Source organism: Phoenix dactylifera, unplaced genomic scaffold (assembly GCF_009389715.1).
Source record: "Phoenix dactylifera cultivar Barhee BC4 unplaced genomic scaffold, palm_55x_up_171113_PBpolish2nd_filt_p 000119F, whole genome shotgun sequence".
NCBI classification, from domain to species: domain Eukaryota; kingdom Viridiplantae; phylum Streptophyta; class Magnoliopsida; order Arecales; family Arecaceae; genus Phoenix; species Phoenix dactylifera.
The window spans coordinates 307,041-325,918 of NW_024067687.1; the positions used below are offsets into that span (position 1 = coordinate 307,041).

Below are 18,878 nucleotides of genomic sequence, written 5' to 3' on the forward strand. Positions count from 1 at the left end.
TTTCTCTTCTGAAATGCACTTTCGGCCGTAGAACCCACAAAATCCACAGTGCAAATCCTTTTGGTGCAAGAATAGGATGAAAGAAAGTTTTTACTTGATGTTTCTCTCTTTTGAAACACTTAAAGTTGCTCGGGCAGTATTTCGGACATGAATTGAGTTAGGAAAAAACTCAAACATGAGAGAAAGAGGAGAAAAAAAGAAACAACCCATTAGTTTCTTATCTTATCATAAATATTATTTTATTTTTGAATATTAAGTGATCTAGCCCATTATGGGCGGCCCAACCACATCCAAAACCTAACAAACGGGTAACTGGCGAGTCCGGATCCATCTTCCTTTTCGCTAACTCGCTACATTCTCGAAACTTCGTTCGTTTGCGCACTTCATACGGCCGATCCTAAACGGCGATGAAGCGTAGGTGTTCGATCGATTGAAGGGAGGGAGATGTCGAAGATGCTATCCAAGTTACGGGGTTTCTTCAGCTCCCGTACACTGGTGGGCGTTGACAAGGTCGGCAATCGCTACTTCACTCGGAAGGAGGAGATCGATGGAGCCAGTAAGCGTCCTCTCTCTCTTTCCTCTTCTTCTCTCATGTTTTTTTGGATTCTTTAGTTCGCCACCATTTGTGTAACTTCCTCAAAAGACGAGATTTTTTGAATGTTTAGCGATTTTTCCCCACAAAACCTGGATATTGCTATTTGATTCTATTTGTTGAATCTTTTGGGAAGAAATGTTGGATGATTTTGGTCGCTTAATTGTTGTGGCATGTAAATTTTTATGGTTTCGGACACAGTGGTGGTGTTTGAAATTTTCGATCGTGAATCTTTATCTGGCTTTGATAGTTGATTCTATTGATCGAGAGCATTGAACAAAATTGGGAAGGCTTGAAATAATGTTGCTGTCCTGTCTTCGCTGATTCGTCTTGGATTCTTTAGCTCACCTCCTATTGGTATTAACGCTACATGGCTTGTTCATAATTTGAATTGACGAGCTCTAAAGGTGCAGTTTTTGAGTCTTTAGTGATTTTTTTTTATAATCTGGATATTTCTATTTGGTTCTATCTCTCGAGTCTTATGGGAAAAAGTTGGATGATTTTGGTTTCTATATTGCTTATGTAAATTTTGATGGTTTCTGTCACAATGGTGGTGTTTGAAATTTTGGACCTTGAATCTTTGTCAAGAGCATTGGATAAAATTTGGATTTTTTCTTTTTGTTTTGTTTCTTCCAATGCTTTCAGGATTGATGGTAGTGTTTGGAAGGCTTGGAAAACAATGGATGTATATATTGTTATCATCTTAGTACTTGAAGTTGTGTATGAAGTATTGTTAACGGTTATCAAGCCCCGAAACATTCAAATGTGATAACTTTTTGTATGTAATGGATGTTATTTTTAACAACTGTGTTTGTGTCTTACATACAGTTTGGGTAACTTATCTGCATGTTATTTTCACTGTTATCTGTTTTGTGGGTAACTTATCCTTATTTGCATGTCATTTCCACTGAATCTGCTTTCTTCTAGTTGTGTCACTGGTATTTACCTCTCTATGGTGTGGTTGACTTTGACTTTGTATTCCTTGAAGTACTCAACAGAGCTTGGGTCATTGTTCATAGTCTGCAATCTTATTCTATATGACGGGAAGCGATGCAATCATAAAAGGCATGTAGCTTTGCGAGCGAGATTCAAAAATATAAATATACATATAGATAATAATGAATATATGATTCTAACATTTAACAATCAATTATCAATTCATGAACACAAATACAAAAATGAAATCTTTAAAATTTAAAATTATACACGGGAAAAAATATAGCATGCCCAATCAAAATTTCAAATATAATGATAAAAAGAGTAGTAGAAGAAGAAAAGAAGTGCTGTGTTTTGTGTTCATTTGAAATGGAAATGGATTGATGTTAATTTATAAGTTTGCCTGATGGGAAGTCAAGAAAATTGGGACGATGTGGGAGGTGAATGAGATAAAAATTGACAAATATCTTTGATTCAGTTTCTTTTTTATGAATGTATTTCATAAGTGCTGATGGTATTGTCTTAAAAACTACATGGATTGGTCTTTTTAGACACATTGACACTGAAAGAAAATAAATAGAAGATGAACCAGCCAACCAACTTAGAATAACATGCAGCAAAGTTTTATGCATGAGGTTGGAAGCATTTTGGTCAAAATTGAGTATTTTTTTTAGATACTGTTCTTGAAAGATCCCAAGACTCGTTTCAGAGCCTGAGCATATAAGGCGGGTGTCTCCAAATCCTGTAGACACATTTTGGGTGGAAAACAAAATCGGGGAGGAGTTTGAGCGGCGCGCGCGGGCCCCGGAATCGGCAATATCTGGCAAGAAAGCCCCGTGTTCTCTCCTCATGTGGCCCCCACGTAGGCACTGGGTGCGTAACATGCCCCGCACAGGCGGGGGTGTGACATTTGGTATCAGAGCCGAGGACGACTCTAGTTCGAGGGTGGATGAATGAAAGATCCCACATCGGGTAGACTCGTTTCAGAGCCTGGGCATATGAGGTGGGTGTCTCCAAATCTTGCAGACGCATTTTGGGTGGAAAACAAAACCGGAGAGGGGTTTGAGTGGCGTGCGCACGCGCGTGCGAGTCCCAAAATCGGACAATATCTGACAGGAAAGCCCCGTGTTCCCCCCTCATGTGGCCCCCACATGGGCAATGGGTGCCTCAAGTGCCCGTGCAGGCGGGGGCGTGATAGTTCTTGGCTCTAATTTGATGATGGCTTGGAGTAAAGTTACTTAAAAGTAATTTTGTAATATAAACGACAATATTGTTCAGCAACAATGTCATAAACTTTTAGATAACTTCTCAATTTGCAAGATTATTAAAAGGAAAGAAAAGAAGGCTTTAAGGAATGATGAATGTGTGAGAGAGCATGAGTTGTAAATAAACAATTCATGACGATGTTGCTACCACTAGAGAGGAAATGTTGCTATTAGAAGCCTAGTATGGGAGTACCTATAGGAGGAGATCATTGTGGTGTGGAGCGGATCTGTATATTTTAACTCTATATTTTTTTGAATGCACTTTAGCTTCAACTTCAGATTATAGTGGACATATACGAGGTCGTTGAGGGCTTGAGGCGTTTCTATGATAGACGGTTCCTCTGCTTACTGTGAATGAGAAAAAAGATGGACCAGTTATGCTCATAACTACTCGACGAGACCATCTGGATGGCTAACCACCAAAAATTTTTGCTGACAGACCAAAATGAATCCACCATTTAACTGCAAAAGCATTAAAGAAAATTACAAACAAGAGAATATCATATTAGTAATTATATAATATACCTAGATTCATAGATTTCTTACTTACAATAGTTGTTGAGACTCCAAAGCTGTCATACCCTTTCGTCTGTGGAAAAGAGACATGTTATAATATGTTGATGATTGAAAACACAAGTTAACTTACACGCATGCCACTTAAGTTAACTTACCTCTTGTAAACATAAGGCCATGAATTCTAGAGTAGGCTCCATTTTCTAGATCACATTATGCATGGTGGCCATAAGTTCCTCATCCTTATCGTTTCTAGGTATAGTATACTAGAACCTCGAGTTCAGGTAGTAAGATGTCAATAGAGTTTGCTAATTGTTTTAGTACAATATTTACAAGTATAGGAGTAGTTGATGAATTGATATTTTAGATTTTTAGTATTCTTGCTTACCTACTAGATACAACTTCTTACCTATCTAGTAGTCCCACCGCTATTCCATAATATCGATATACTACCGGGTATGCTTCGGATCTACCTTCTTCATCTGAGTCTTTGTACTCTCCATTATATGATACAAGAATTTCATTTAGGGGAACCTTTCACTATCCGTGGCCCAAAGTACTTTATATAATGGCTTGATAACCTTTACTATCTTTTTGGCCTGCTGCCAGAAAGTTTGCATCATCACCAAGCTCTCCATATGGCTCCCTTAGTGCTGACCCTTGCATATCTGCTCTTTTGCCGCTTGACACTGACAAACATCTAATACAAGCTTGCTTTCCTCTCAAGGAGGCTATTAAGTGCAATATAGTTAGTAGCAAATCGTATGATAGGTGGTCTTAATATCTCCCCTCTTGAGTACTTCGCCATCAGTGATAGGACCTATATATAGTTATAAATAAATCTGGTGATGGATTGGGCTGTCTCCTTTATCTGTTGCATCTTATGAATCTTTCCAATCTCTAACAATATGAGTTTGATATAATGTGCAGCACATGGATTTAGAAAATACGTGGCCATCGCTCTATCAAGATTTTAGATTTATGTAACATCCTATCATGGATGCTGCATGTATTTTTCTCAGCTCGTGGGCATGTACGGAAGGCTACTTATTTCTCAATTTAATTCAAATTTGGGCCTATGCTTTTGTGCATGATCATGCCCAAACTTGAATAAATTGACACCAATTTAGGCCGAGAGTAACTTGCCTTTGATTGTTGAAATTGGGTTTTTCTTTTTTTTTATAATATTTTTGTGGGATTTTTGAGGGAAGAATGAAGAGAAGAGGCATGAGAAGGCTCAGGAGCATCTCACATTCTCTCTTTTAAATGATTAAAGGGAGAGGGGGCTGAATCAACCTCGAACTGGTGCAAACTTCTTTATTTGTAGTGGTTCACACTGGTTTGGAGCCCTTTACCATTTTATTTGGGGCGGGGGGTGGGGGGGGGGACCGGGCACACTTTGCCTCAGTTCGGTTTGGTACATCCCGAACTGAGTGATTCGAGGCGAACCATTGAATAACTCTTGTGTTAAAATTACGTGTCATGTTCATTGTCTTCTTGAGGATTTTAGGGCTTCATTCGTGCCCTCATGGGTCACTTCATTCCTATCTAATGCACAGTAAAGCACATTCATTGCTTTGGCATTGAGTTGTGCCTTTCTCATGTCATGGTCATCCCAATCCTTTTCAAGTTTGGGTACAGTGACACCCTCTACATAGATGGATGGGATGTATGGTCCATTTAATATAATGGTCCACATCTCATAGTCTTGGGCTTGGATAAATATTCTCATCCTAGCCTTCCAATATGAGTAGTCGGATCCATTAAAGAATGGGGGTCTTTGGGTGGACTGACCCTCAATGTGGGAAGATCCAAATGGGGTTGTCATTTTGATCTTTTACTCTTAGGGTAGAAGAGTTTAGGCTCTGATACCACTTGTTGCCCAGATAGACAACTCAAGAGGGGGGGGTCAACTCTTGTGTTAAAATAACTCTTGATTCATACCCTTGTCTTCTTGAGGATTTTAGGGCTTTGCTGGAAAGTATCACCATTGAGGACAACAAAATCAGAAAAAGTCAAATCACTGAATAACTCTCATGTTACAATTACTTATCATAGCTCCTTTTAGTTTCAACAGTTCATTAGTTTCTGTTCATACCCTTGTCTTCTTGAGGATTTTAGGGCTTTGTTGGAAAGTATCGCCATTGTTGACCACAGAATCACAAAAAAAAAAAAGATAAGAAGATGGACTGGAGTAGGAGTAAATGTAGAAGATATACTAGTGAGTCGCGTGCACTTAATTTTCTGGTTTTATGTTCCTGTTGTTGGGACTAAAGTCTGGGAACAATTATCAAGGAGGTGCATTGCTGATCACTGCTAGGGTTGTCCTTTTTGTTGTGACATGAGCACAAAGTCAAAAGCCAAAACTAGGGAGGGAACCTAGTGAGGTGGATTTTTATGTCTTAGGGTCATTTTAGGCAAAAGATGGCTTCCCGTTAGTGTAACCTATATATCAAGTTCTATGATAAACTATGATAAACGAAATGAGTGTGAACTTGTTTCTAAGCTGTCCCTTAAAAACATATTTATATTAGAATGGACTTTAAATGGGTCTTAGGGTCAAACACCCTTTAGCATTGTAATAGGCTGTTAAACTTAACGATTGTATCCTTCTAGAACACCATTTTGAGTTTAGCATTGTTTTGTTCTGTCATATAAATATGTTGCTGGAATTTAGGATAGTCTATGAAAGAGGACTTATTAGGGTTTAGGAAGAGGACTAAATCTATATGTTGCTGGAATTTCAGGTTATGACCTGTGTTTTCAATAAAATTGAAACAGAAAACTACGTTCTTAAATAAAATAAACAATGGTTGACTGTAATCTATCCTAGGGCTTAGGATTTTAGGCCTTGACAGTGTTTTTAAGGTTTTCTACAATTGAACAATTGAAATCATATGCTCTTTTGAATTTCCCAGAAGAAATAATCTGAGATGCGTGTGATATGAAAGATCAATGGCAATAAAGGAGGTATTTTTGATGAAGAACAATTAGAAAAAACATTGATTACGTGTAGAGAAAAAATGAGAAGAGGAGAAGGAAAAAAAAGGCTAAAGGGAAGAGGAAGGATAATACTAGAGTCACTCTTGGAGCACAAGAGAAAAAACTGAAGGAGTTATCCTTTTCTTCATTAAACAATTATCCAACTCTGTTACATAAAATATTAAGATCCCAATTTATAACAAAAGAAACCCTAATAGGACTTTTGACTCCTTCAAATACCCTCAAAACATCCGGTTACTGTTCATAGGTGCTCTAGCTTGAACAGTATCATTAACGGTACTGCTACAGTAACTTGCTCATCAAGCTAACAAATAAAATCAGAAATCTTTTAATCTCAGCCACTGATTTTAAATTGCCCTTTTCATCAATAACTAAGAACATGTATAGATAAAAGGAAAATACATAGAATTGACAACTAAAATTAGTTCTAAGAAAAATCCATAAGTTGCAGCCTTAAATGCATCTAACATGATTTTGGATCTCCATCACTAAGATTACTCAATTAACATTACATTTATGAACTTCAAGTATAAAGAAAATACACTTGAAATTTATAGATGGCTTGGGATAAGACTAGTGTTTTTGTTTAGGGTCACACTTAAAACTGGAGTTTAATTAGATGAAGTTCCATTATGACCAAGATTTGCCATACCGGTCAGTTACGTCAGTATCTTACCATATCGGGCATACTGTACCGTACCAGTACACAGTCTCGTATGGTATCAACTTTCGGTATGTCTTACTGTATTGTATCGTACTGCATACCGACTCTGTAATAGGGTGGCATTGGTATGAGGTCTGATATTGAGATGACGAACCTTAATCGTGACTTTCGGTACGACCAGTGTTGTTGTTTAGAGTCACACTTATATCTTGAGTTTAATTACATGAAGTTCCATTGTCATATTTTGGTTTTAGCTTTTGGTATTACTTGTGGTTTAAAGAAGTTAACTAAGAATTTTGAAATGTATTTCAATATGAAGCCACTGGTTGATCTTATGTTATGCCCTTTGCTGTAATGAAATGCAGCCAGTGCATAGTGCAATTTCTGTATGAGGTCATCACATGTAATTTAATTATGACATCTATTATTAATGTATGTGAAAAAGAAGTAGCTTCAACTTGAATTTACTCACACAATTCCCTTTTGTTTTTCTCATTACTGTTGGAAACTAAATTCTGTTTTTCTCCTCCATAATAATGCTAGCGAAGGAGAAAAGATGGGTGATTTTCAAAGGTGAAGAGGACCCCACTTCCATTCCAGGTTAGTTTTGGAATAATTCTCTGATCATATTCTTATGCTTCTTTAAACTGAGGTTAGGTGTTGGGTTGAGTTATTGGGTGAAGTCGAACAGTGCATTGGACATATATTTATAGAAAAGTTCAATGTACTTCAATATGAAATTATTTCACTATTACCCTGCACTTAGCAAACTTAACTCCGATATCTTTGATGGTTGCAGTTGAGTGGATATGCTGGTTGAATGGCCAAAGAAAGAAAGCTCCAACTCCGGAGGCAAGAGTGTATTTAATTCCTCTCATTGAGTAATATAAATTTTGAAATTATTTTTTGAATCTTGACAAATGGCGGTTTCTTTAGTTGCAACATTTTACTTTTTTTATTAATTTTTGGCTCATTATATTCTATTAATTTGAACAACTCCAGTTTCGTTTATTTTTAGTTATAAATTATAACATTTACATTTGTCTAAACTGAGGATATTACTAGCAATACAAACCATGAAGAATTGCATCCTTGTGGGTGCTCCTCTATTCTAAATGTTGAGACCAAAATTTTCGTAATCTTTTAAAATATTGGAAGTTTAGAAATACTTTACTCTGAAGATTTCACTCCCATTATTTTTTCATACTATCTCTTCCCACTTTGATACAATTTTCGTCAACCTTATCGACAAAGAAATTAACTCAAAAATTTTCACATTTAAGACAATATGCCTTGAACACCAAAAGTCAATAATTTCTTTGGTGTACTTTGCAGAGCACTCCCTACATCTTCATGATGACATGTCAGTATCACTTAGGAATGGAACTCATCTCTAAAAGAAATCACATTTGTACCTAACACCATGTCACTTTAGTCTTATCTTTTCTACCACATTTATCTTCTACTTTGGTCTTTGTTAATGTTTAAGACTATGGTATGCCATCTTGGTAACGGGCTCTTAACCGGTGCCACTTTGTTATTGTGTTGGTACGCCTAGTACGGCGGCCAGTTCGACATACCGAGTGTCGGTACATCCCCCGTATTGCATTACTAGTACCAAACCGGTGTGGTATGGTATGCCTCGTATTGTCCGATTCGGTACAGTATGGCATACTTTGTTCAAGACCATAGAACTTTGTAGGCCGAGAATTTTTCTTTTATTGCAAGGCATGCAAACTTAGGGTTTTTCTGTACTTTTTTTTTGCATTCAGGTTAAACTTTATGATAGAAATTATGGTCTGCAGTGCCGGTAACGGGCATTGGACCGGTTGCCCGGCGGCATAGGTCAGTACCGACACAGTAGAGAAGACGAAGGAGAGGGACGAATGGGAGAGAGGAAAAGAGAGAGAGAAGGAAGAGAGAGAAAGGGAGAGAGGAAGGTGGCAGAGGGCCGTCGGAGGCTGATTTCACTTAAAAATCGCGAAATTAATAAGCGGTTAACCCCTGTTTCAAATGAAACAGGGGACCTAGCCGCGATCTTTGTCTCCTTCCCGGGTGGCAGCCTCCGCCTCCTATCCGGGCGCCGGCCTCCGCCACCCTCCTCTCTCCCTTCCTCCCCTGCTCGCTCTTTTTTCTCTCTTTCCTTCTCCTTCTTCCTTTCCAGCAACGGGTTTCATTTCCATTGCTGGAACCATCCTGGTCCGCTGCCGGGACAGCTTGGTATGACCGGAACCGCCCAATTCGAGATGGTTCCACCGACCCTGAAAAGAATCTAAGGTTTCTCGTAGGCACAAAAAATAGTGTTATTATAGTCATTATTGCTTACATTATGCTTTATTTTACATAAATAACTTATTTCCTTTCTTCTTTACAAATAGGACTAGAGCTTGCTTTTTACCTCCTTCAACTCAGTAGGAGCCATGCTATACAGAGCTTTAGAAATTAGCCCTATACCTGGTACTAGATCAATGGAGAATTCAATCTTCCTATCTATTAGCAATCCTGGCAAGTTCTCTAGATAAACATCCGAAAACTTGCACACAATAGTGATGTCTCTTAATTTTGTTTTGTTGAGTATCCCTCAAAGTAGCCAGATAACCTCAACATCCCTTCTTCAACATTCACCTGGCCTGCAAGCAAGGTATGCTATGCGGACCTATACTGGTTGTCCGATGGCATGGTTTGGTATGGTATGTGCTGTTCTGCACCAGGTTTGTACTGTTACAAGAGCCTTGTAGAGCCAACGAGGGATGGGGAGAGGGAGAAGGAAAGAGGTGAAAAAGATAAAGACAGAGGAAAGGAGGGAGAGGGAGGAAGAGAGGGAGAGATAGTGAGAGCGAGAGAGGAGAGAGAGGTGGAGGGAGGTGGAGGGAGCCCTCTGGTTCCCATGTTTCGAATGAAATAGGGACAAGAGGTGCCTTTTTTATTTTTTGAAGGGTTAAGTGAAGTTAACAAGGCTTGCCGACTTCACTTAAAGGTTCATAAAATAAAAAAAGGGCCACTGTTTTATTTTTTGAATCATTAAGTGAAGTCGGCAAGCCTTGTCAACTTCACTTAACCCTTCAAAAAATAAAAAAGGCAAGCCTTGCCGACTTCACTTAATGCTTCAAAAAATAAGAAAGGGCCCTCAACACTTGTTTCATTCGAAAGAGGGAGTCAGAGGGCTCCCTCCACCTCCCTCCACCTCCCTTCTCCACTCTTCCCCCTCCCCCTCACACTCTCCCTCCCTCTCTTTCTCTCTCTTCCTCTTTTTCCTTTTCCCTCTCTGCCTCGCCGGTTTCTTGAACTAAGGGGCAGAATCGTTCAGGTCTGCCCCCAGTACGGCTTGGTGTGCCTCAAACTAGGCGGTTCAGGGTGGTACAACATACGATGCCTGCAAGGCTGATACCACATGTGAAGGGGTAATTGTTGTACTTTTTGCAAAACTGAACTCCGGTAGATATGGAAGCTAGAAGTTCACAATCTTCTTGTGAAAATTAATCGAGGCATGATAGGAAGCGAGCCAATCCATTTCTAGTATAATATCAAAGTATCTCATTTCAAATGCCATTAGATCTGCCAACAACTCTCTATCTCCTATTTTAATAACACAAGACTTGCAAACATAAGCAGCAGCCAGGACATTACCAACCGGGGTTTCAACAGATAGCTCAATTTCTAAAGGTTCACAACTTCACGTGGTATATTATGTTTTTCAATAAAAGTAGTGCTGGTGCCAGGATCAAACAAAGCGTATGTATAAGTATTGAGTATTGGAAAGGTACCTTCCACCACAATATTAGGGGCCGGAGCATCTTGTCATGTGAGAGCATTGACTTGCCCTTGAGTCCTAGGTTTTTGTTTTTTGCCTATATTCTGTCTAGTAGAGGGGTTCTACTTGCTGATGGTTGGTCTGGCTGAGATGTTTGAGGTGTCGAGGTGGTCTGACTTTGTTGTCATCGGACATGCTGCTATTTTGCGACTTGCCTATCCACATCTGAAACAAGGACTAGTGTTCAAGGGAAATCCTTATCTGTGTGACCCCTCCCATTCCGGCATAACTCCTTTGCTGCTCTCTGGCCATGTTATGCCAGGTACCTTGCTTCTTTGATTGCCAATTTGAACTTTGTCCACCTGTAAAACTACCGGTCTGTACCTCTTCCTCTGGCTTTCCTTTTCTTTCTATCCTTGATTAAGTTCTCTTTGTATTATCAGTGCCTTGTTTACTATTTCTCTATAGGTGCTTAATTCGAATGATGCTAAACACTTTCTAATTTCTGCTCTTAAACACATTCGAACCTTATGTGCTCAACTCTCTTCATCTTCCACCAATGAAGAGGCAAATTTGGCAAGTTCACTGAACTTCGCCTTATATTAGGCCACTGTCATACCTTTTTGCATCAAAGTTATAAATTCATATTCTTTCTGTCTTTTAATGCTTGAAGGAAATAATTCTTCATAAAAAGCTTTACAAAACTTCTTCCAGGTAAATGGCTTTGTATCATGAGCATGCTTATGCTGCACCATTTTTCCTCCAATCAGATGGTTCTCCTTGTAACATATAGGAGGCGTATACTACCTTATCTTCTTCTGAGCATTTCACAACTGCAAATGCCTTCTCTATCTCACCCAACCTGTTTTCAACCTCTAAGGGTTCAGTAGTTCCCTGAAAGCTGATGGGATCACTTTCTTAAGTTCTGAGATACCCTGTGTTGCAATGACTGGGCCTCAATGCTCAGTGGTCGTTGTTACTTTTGCTGCAATAGCTGCTATTGTTGCAGTAGTTGCTACAACCATTGTTGAAATTGTTGTTGTTGCAACAATGTTGTTGAAACCACTTATGCAGCTCTAGTTGTTCTTAGAATTGTGGCTATTGTTGCTGCAACATACTAACTAAGTATCCATAAATTGGAGCATCCCAGGCTGCTGCTGGTGCTCAGTCTAGGTATCTCAAGTAGAGGTTCTGACACCCTTCTGCTGACCAGTGTCATCAGCCTGTTGATTTGAAGGTTTTCCGGTATGAGAGTCATTAGTAATATTGGCAACCTTCTTAATAGACTAGAGTGCCATTTTAACCTACACTAAAACAATAATAGAAGTTCATTATAGAGTTTCAAATTTACTAAAATTTAAGAATATGCAATGACTTATGGAATAATAGGTAATACAGGAGCATATCTAAGCATCTAATAACTACTCACCTACATTCATCCTATGTTATATCCTAAGATCTAGATTAAACCCTAAAGATTAAATTTATGCTTTTATATGACTTCAATTGTCACACCCTCGATCCCTAAATGTTAATTTAAGGGTATGACAATCACTGAATACTCGCACAAGTGGGGGTTGGCCCTATAGGTATGTAAGTTTTTTAACTTGTTAATGAATTTAACATAATTTGATAACAATATAGTTCATGCACAGGTAATAATGATGATCAAAACAACTAAACTCTAACTAAACTCTCAAGTTAAAATATATACATTCTTATGGATTACCAAAAGTTATAAATAGAGTACAACTCTAAATTTCCAATCAGTGATTGCCGAATTGACATGAACTAGACGGTTTGGTTTGTATCAAACCAAACCGACGACAAGTAGAAATGGTTCCGCGGGTTGGATTAGTTCGGCTATAACCTGCCTCACCCTTGGGTGCTTACGATGGTTTAAGAGCACCTCTCATCCCTCATTTGAGGGTTTTGATGGTTTGCGAGCCTTGACTGCCGTACGTTGCTCGCTCCCTTTCGGCTGTAGCTAGTAACCCTCCCCTCTCTCTCGCTCGCTCAGCTAGGATCATGGTTAGGGTTTAGCTTATGACCCTTCGTTTTGTCTGATTGCTCACTCCTTTTTGACACTGCTTCGTTGTCCGCTTATTTTGCTAGATCCAAAAAGCCGCCGGGAGGAGATTCACCGATAAGCCTCCTCCCTCTCTCACCTCTTCCTCTCCCTCCCTCTCTCTTTCTTTCTCTCTTTCTCCCTTTCCCCGATTTGCCCTAGAATGGTATGACATGAACTCGTACCTTATCGAACCGGTTACCACCTGGTACGATCTTCGGTACTGGTTTGGCAAACCTTGTTTCTAGTATTTTGTCTTCGGTACTGGTTTGGCAAACCTTGTTTCTAGTATTTAGTATATTTATACAAAATTCTCAAACAACACTTTAATACAAGCTGGCCCACTAGGAGTCGGACTTGCCTCTACTCGCTCTCCCCAAAAGCTGTTATTAGGCTAGTCCTTAGTTCTTAGATCTTAAAATAAATACGTCAAAATAATGAGCCTTATAGCTCAGAAATTAACAATCCACTTTATATAATTCATTCAAGCTATATAAAGTAATTTAACTCAATGATTCATACAAAGAAATTATGCATTTTTGCTAGAGTAAAATATAATATCCAATTTCATATTTTGAAACTATATTTGCGTTCAAATCATGGTACGCCGTACCAGCCGAATTGGGCGGTACGGAGCATACCATACTAGTTTGGTACCGGTATTTGGTACGGATGGCATACCGACACTCGGTATGCCAAAAAAATTCCATATCGTACCATACCAACATTGTGCTAGTGTGCAATGGTATGGGTCTGGTATCGAGACGACGAACCTTGATTCAAATATTCAATCATGGGTATCAAATAGTAGTTCCATGTTAATTCTACAATCAAAGACTATGGCCGCATTTAACCCACGTGACTAGGTCACAATACTCCATTTAACCGTTGTAGTGTAGGGCGAGACCGTATTTAACCCCTGCGGCATAAGTCACATAATGCAGCCATGCCCAAAGTCAGGAAATACACATATACATAGAATTCAAAGTATTCTTTCTCGAATATTTAAAATTTCTAAGGCAATTCAAGCATTTATAAAATAGATAAAATTTTCAAAAATTCAATTGCAAAATTGACAATGCTGTACAAACATACGACTTGGTTTTATAATAGAATATTCAACAAATATAATTTTACCTGCTTGATCCAATTATAGAAATACAACAAAATTGCACATAATGGATGAAAACCATGCAACTAATTTACAGTAATACGATGAAGAATTGGATTCATATAATTGTGGAGATTTCTTATGCAATTAAATTTGGAGTCATAATAATAGTTTGCACAATATTTGATAGGAGTTATTTTTCAGATATTTTTAATAAAATACTATAAAGTGTAGAATGTTACTTACCTAGCTGATGCCAACTACTAAGTAACCTAATCATTTCACTGGATTCCTTGGGGACCTAATAACCCAAAAATCACATATATATCAAATACGTGCCCTGCTAATATTTTCAAATTATCTCTAAAATTTTTGAAAACTCCAATTTTTGAAATAATGATTGTTCCAACATGGGGAAGCGGCTGTTATTCTAAAAGCCAGGCTGCTAACCATGCCTCCATAGTAGGGTTGGCGGAACCATCCCAAATTGGGCGGTTCTGGTCATACCGAGCCGTCTCGGCAGCGGACCAGGACGGTTCTGGCAACGAAAACGAAATCCGTTGCCGGAGGGGGAGAAGGAGAAGGAAAGAGAAAAAGAGAAAGCGAGCGGGGGAGGGAGAGGGAGAGGGAGGGAGGCCGATGGAGGGTGGCGGAGGCCAGCGGAGGGTCGTTGGAGGCCGACACCCGGGCAGTAGGCGGAGGCCGCGACCAGATCTCCTGTTTCGGCCCTCCGCTAGCCTTTGCCATCCTCTGTTGGCCTCCCTTCCTCTCTCCTCTTCTCTCTTTTCCTCTCTCCTGTTCGCCCTCTCCCTCGCCTCCTCTATTATGTTAGTACAGGTCTGACAGGGCACGACGCCGGCCTGTACTGACCTGTGCCGCTGGGAAGCCGGTCTGGTGCTCAGTACTGATAGTCAACTTTAAAGACCACGCAATAGCACGTATCTGGTAGAATAGTGATTACGGGTATCGATCCACAGGGATTGGGGTATAGTTGTTTTCTTAAAAATAAAAATATTTAAAAGGATGAATTTGTGAAGAAAATTAAATTAAGGAATTTAATAAAAAATGCAATTAAAATGATATCAGTTTGAGAGAACCTAGGGCATGGAATTCACCACTAACATCGGAACAAGGGTTATTTGTATTTTAATTTATTCTTGGATTAACATGCAAATTGGCTACAAGCCTAATAAGCATTCGAATAAAATTTTACAAAAGTAATTTAGGCATAATCCATCTTTAGTTGGCATGAAATGTCTATCCTAATCTAAGGTGGCAGCACATCGCATCTTCCTTAAGCATGAACTATCTTATTTTTACTTCAATGATCATGAAGAATAGTTGTATAAACTTCATATTTAAAATCACAGAAATTAAACATGAGATAAAAGGATATTCAATAAGATCAATTAGGTTCATACAATTCCAAGAAAAATAAAAAAAATACAAAATCCGTGTCCCTTTGTTAGGGCTGCATCCAGCCCTGGAGAGGAGATCAGGCTTCCATTCAGTGGTGGACGGCAGCAGCAGCACAGTAGCAGGCTCCCATTCCTTCCTTCTCTTCCTCCTTTGAAATATTCCCAAAATAGCCAAACTCCTCTTTCTCCTTTTATTTCTTTTCTTCCCGTGGGAACTTGTGGGATTCCGCTACTCCAGCGAAGAGATCCACCCCGGTGGGGAGAGTAGGAATGCTTTCCCAAGGAAAAACTCTCCTCCTTTTATAGACTCGGCATCCTCTCTCTCTTCTCTTCTCTGGCTATTCCGAATGGAAGGATAAGGATGTGGAGGTTCGAGTTGATCCGAGGAGAGGCTAGCTTGATTCGGAAGATGTTGCATGCGCTCCAACGTGGAAGAAGACCATGGGATATGGCCTCGGAAGATCATCCACGGATGCTGAAGGTGCTGGGAATCTGAAGGAGTTGGGATTTGATTGCATTGATCAGTTGGCTTGATCCTTCGATGCAGAGAATGATGCTCATGGCTGAGATGAAGTTGGACTGTGGGTGCCGTTGGAAAGAAGCTGATTTGATGTGCCGGAGACTCGGGCTCTGTTCGTGGATCCGAATGGCATGTATCGCAAGAGGAAACTGGATGAAGATCAATCCGGAACATAGATTGGTTTGGAAGAAGACAAAGATGATACTCTTGTTTCAAAGCAGGGGGGATGCATTTGGTTGCCGTGAAACTCGGGAAGATGAAGCTGATCCGTGGGATATTGGATGTGGGTGATGGAAAGCTAGTTCGGTTGGGAGGAAGTGGCTCACAGGTTGCTTGATTTTCAGAGAAGATGAACTCTAGAATGCAGGGGATTTGGATAAGGAAGAGATGGATTACATCCGTGGATGAGGTGCTGGGAACGGAACTGGGAGCTGATCCCTTGAATCGCGGATGATTAGGGAGGATATGGCTCACGAACGGGATGCTGGAACTCTGTTCCGAAGTAGAGATAAGGATGCAAGGCTGGGAGATGAAGCTCGTGAAACAGGGGAGGCGTGGGTGGATGAAGGCTATCGTGAACGGGAGATACACGTAACAGGGGATTTGATGCGGTCGTGGGATGAACATAGATCACGAACGCGATCCGGAGGGAGGCTAGGACAGGTTCTGGATTTGGTTTGGAAGGAGGTTACGGCTGTGATGTGGAGCATTGGTTGCGGGAAGGAAGCAGGGGAGGCTTGGGAACGGTCGCCTGGGAAGCATGGGATCTGTTCGTGGACGTGGAATCCGGAGAAGGTTGGTTGATTCGGCTGGGAAGGAGTGAAGAGCCGTGAACTGAGATGAAGATTGGATCAACGTAATCCGGAGGGATATTGGAATTTTGCTGGGATGAAAGCATACGGTTGCTGGGATTTGAAGAAAGGATAAGGATGCAAGCGGCTGGATTGGTTCGGAAGAGGAAAGAGGCTATCGCGAGTGAGAATAATCCGGAGAAGATGGGATCTTGGCTCTATCTTGGGAGGAAGAAACGGAATGGTTGAAGTCAAATGTGGACGGCCGAATCGTGGACTTTGAATGGTCGATTGTATACGGGATGGAGTTTGTTCTGTTGGGAAGAACGCGAAGAAGACGTGGACGTGAAGTTGAGAGGGATTCACGGACGAAGAGGATCACGGGATAGGCTTGGAACCCGGAAGAAGAGGGTGTGCAATGAGAGGAAATATGGGAAGACGTTGGATTTCATTGGATTCGGTCGGAAGATGATCCTTGAATCGCAGACGATGCAGATGAAATCTGGGAGACAATGACGCTGGGACTTTGCTGGCTCTGTTCTTTGGGACAAAGTTGATTACGAGGACAGGGGAGATAAGCTGGAGGACTTGTTCTTTATCCATGGACGCGCGAAGCTAGACGTGGGAGAATTAACGTGGAGGAGGACGTGGAGCGGGATGGCTGCATTCGGCTGAGAAGGAAATCCGGAAATGTGGGATGAGCTGGCTCCAGGCTGAGGAGAGATGGATGGATGACGTGGGAAGAAGCTTTGGGATCCGTGCAACTAAGATGGTATGCTTTGAAATCTGAGAAACAAATAATTGAAGGGATTTTATTAAAATAGGAGAATTGGATCATGTGGAAAAAGAGTTAAGTGACTGAATCAGAGGGTCTTGATTTGCGGGGTGCATGTGGTTTAGGTCCAGGAATAATTCCTAATGAACTTGACTCAACCTGCATACATTAGACTCAATCAGTAAATAAGTAAAATTTGAATTACCTTTAATAATTTATTAAAATGCAATGATGAAGGTAACATTTTTTTAGTTAAATTTACAAAATATGCGGATTAAAATAATGATAAGTGTTATGAATAAGATATTAGTTTATGCATTATTTAGCACTTATCAAGTACCAACATAGCACGCTATGCTCCATAGTGTGGGAGACAGGATGCAGCATGGCAAGGCCCCCCTTTGGGGCTTAGCTTAGAGAAAAAGTGAGATTAATACAGAGAGAAGGATAGAGTGGGAAAGAAATAAAGAGAATGAGGGGGGGGGGGGGGGCAGAGGGAACGGTACCCTCTCACCGGCTTTCTCCACACACATGAGGAGAGCGAATAGGGGAGAGAGAGAGAGAGAAATGGAGGCTGTGGGGCAGTTCTCGACTATGAAGGGGAGGAGAATAGAGTGGAGAGAGGGAAAAAGATGGGAGGATGAGGTGATGGAAGAGGGAAGGCTTGGTACCCTCTTGCCTTCTTCCTTCACACCCACTTGCAGAGAGGGTGAGAGAGAGAGAGAGAGGTATCAGTGTTGGGTGGATGCGAGAGAAAGAGGGCGTGAGAGGGCAGTGGGGTGGGACCTGGCTACAGATCATGTGAGAAATAGGGGATCCTTATGGTTGGGGAAGGGTACCGCCTCACAGGGGCCTGATGAAGGCTGGGGCCGTGGGCCAGGTATTACAAGTAAGGCATGGCAAATTGGACATAGAATAATGTATGTGGAATTATATAAATTATAGTTCTAATAAATAAAAAAAATTATATTATGGTTCATCTTCACCATGAAACATGTTATTCTTTTCAGAAATGTAGAAAAAAAAAGACAGACAAGTTTACTGTTTTCTATTTTTTGGAGCTGGAAAAGTGACTTCAGTTCCAATCACAGCAAGTTATTAGAGCTATGCTGGGTACACTCTGTGAACGAAAGGGTGACCGGAGGTACAAGTGCTTTCAAAAGTTAAATCTACATCTCAAAATCAATCTTAGATCTTGAAATCATTGGATAAGAAATCTGAATATGAAGTATATTCAAGTATAGAGCTGTCTGCACTCTGCAGTCTACATTCATGACAAGGCAACAATGATGTTTTAAAATATAATGGTGTTGCCAACTCCACAAAGAATATTTGAAGAGAATGAATTGTTGCATCTTGACATTTTCTTTTAGGCTAAAAAGCTTGAATTCTTCATTCATAACATGCCATCCTGTTACACTTTAGCAAATCTTTTTGTTTCAGAAACCATGTGCATCAAAAAAAATTACAA

At 40.2% G+C, this 18,878-nt stretch overlaps 1 protein-coding gene across 4 annotated transcripts in view; it reads left to right on the forward strand.

Moving 5' to 3' along the window:
* Positions 1-299: 299 nt before the first annotated feature.
* The window catches only part of LOC103724162 (NADH dehydrogenase [ubiquinone] 1 alpha subcomplex assembly factor 2), a 41,744-nt gene continuing 23,165 nt past the window's right edge, over positions 300-18,878 (forward strand). The window contains exons 1-3 of one of the 4 annotated variants that reach the window (XM_039116669.1): positions 300-556; positions 7,517-7,573; positions 7,773-7,825. In XM_039116669.1, the coding sequence (XP_038972597.1) occupies positions 445-556; positions 7,517-7,573; positions 7,773-7,825 (222 nt within the window). In that variant the 5' untranslated portion in view covers positions 300-444. The remainder of the gene's footprint in view (positions 557-7,516; positions 7,574-7,772; positions 7,826-18,878) is intronic. The other 3 variants (XM_026800394.2, XM_039116668.1, XM_008815334.3) reach the window with 3 other exon arrangements.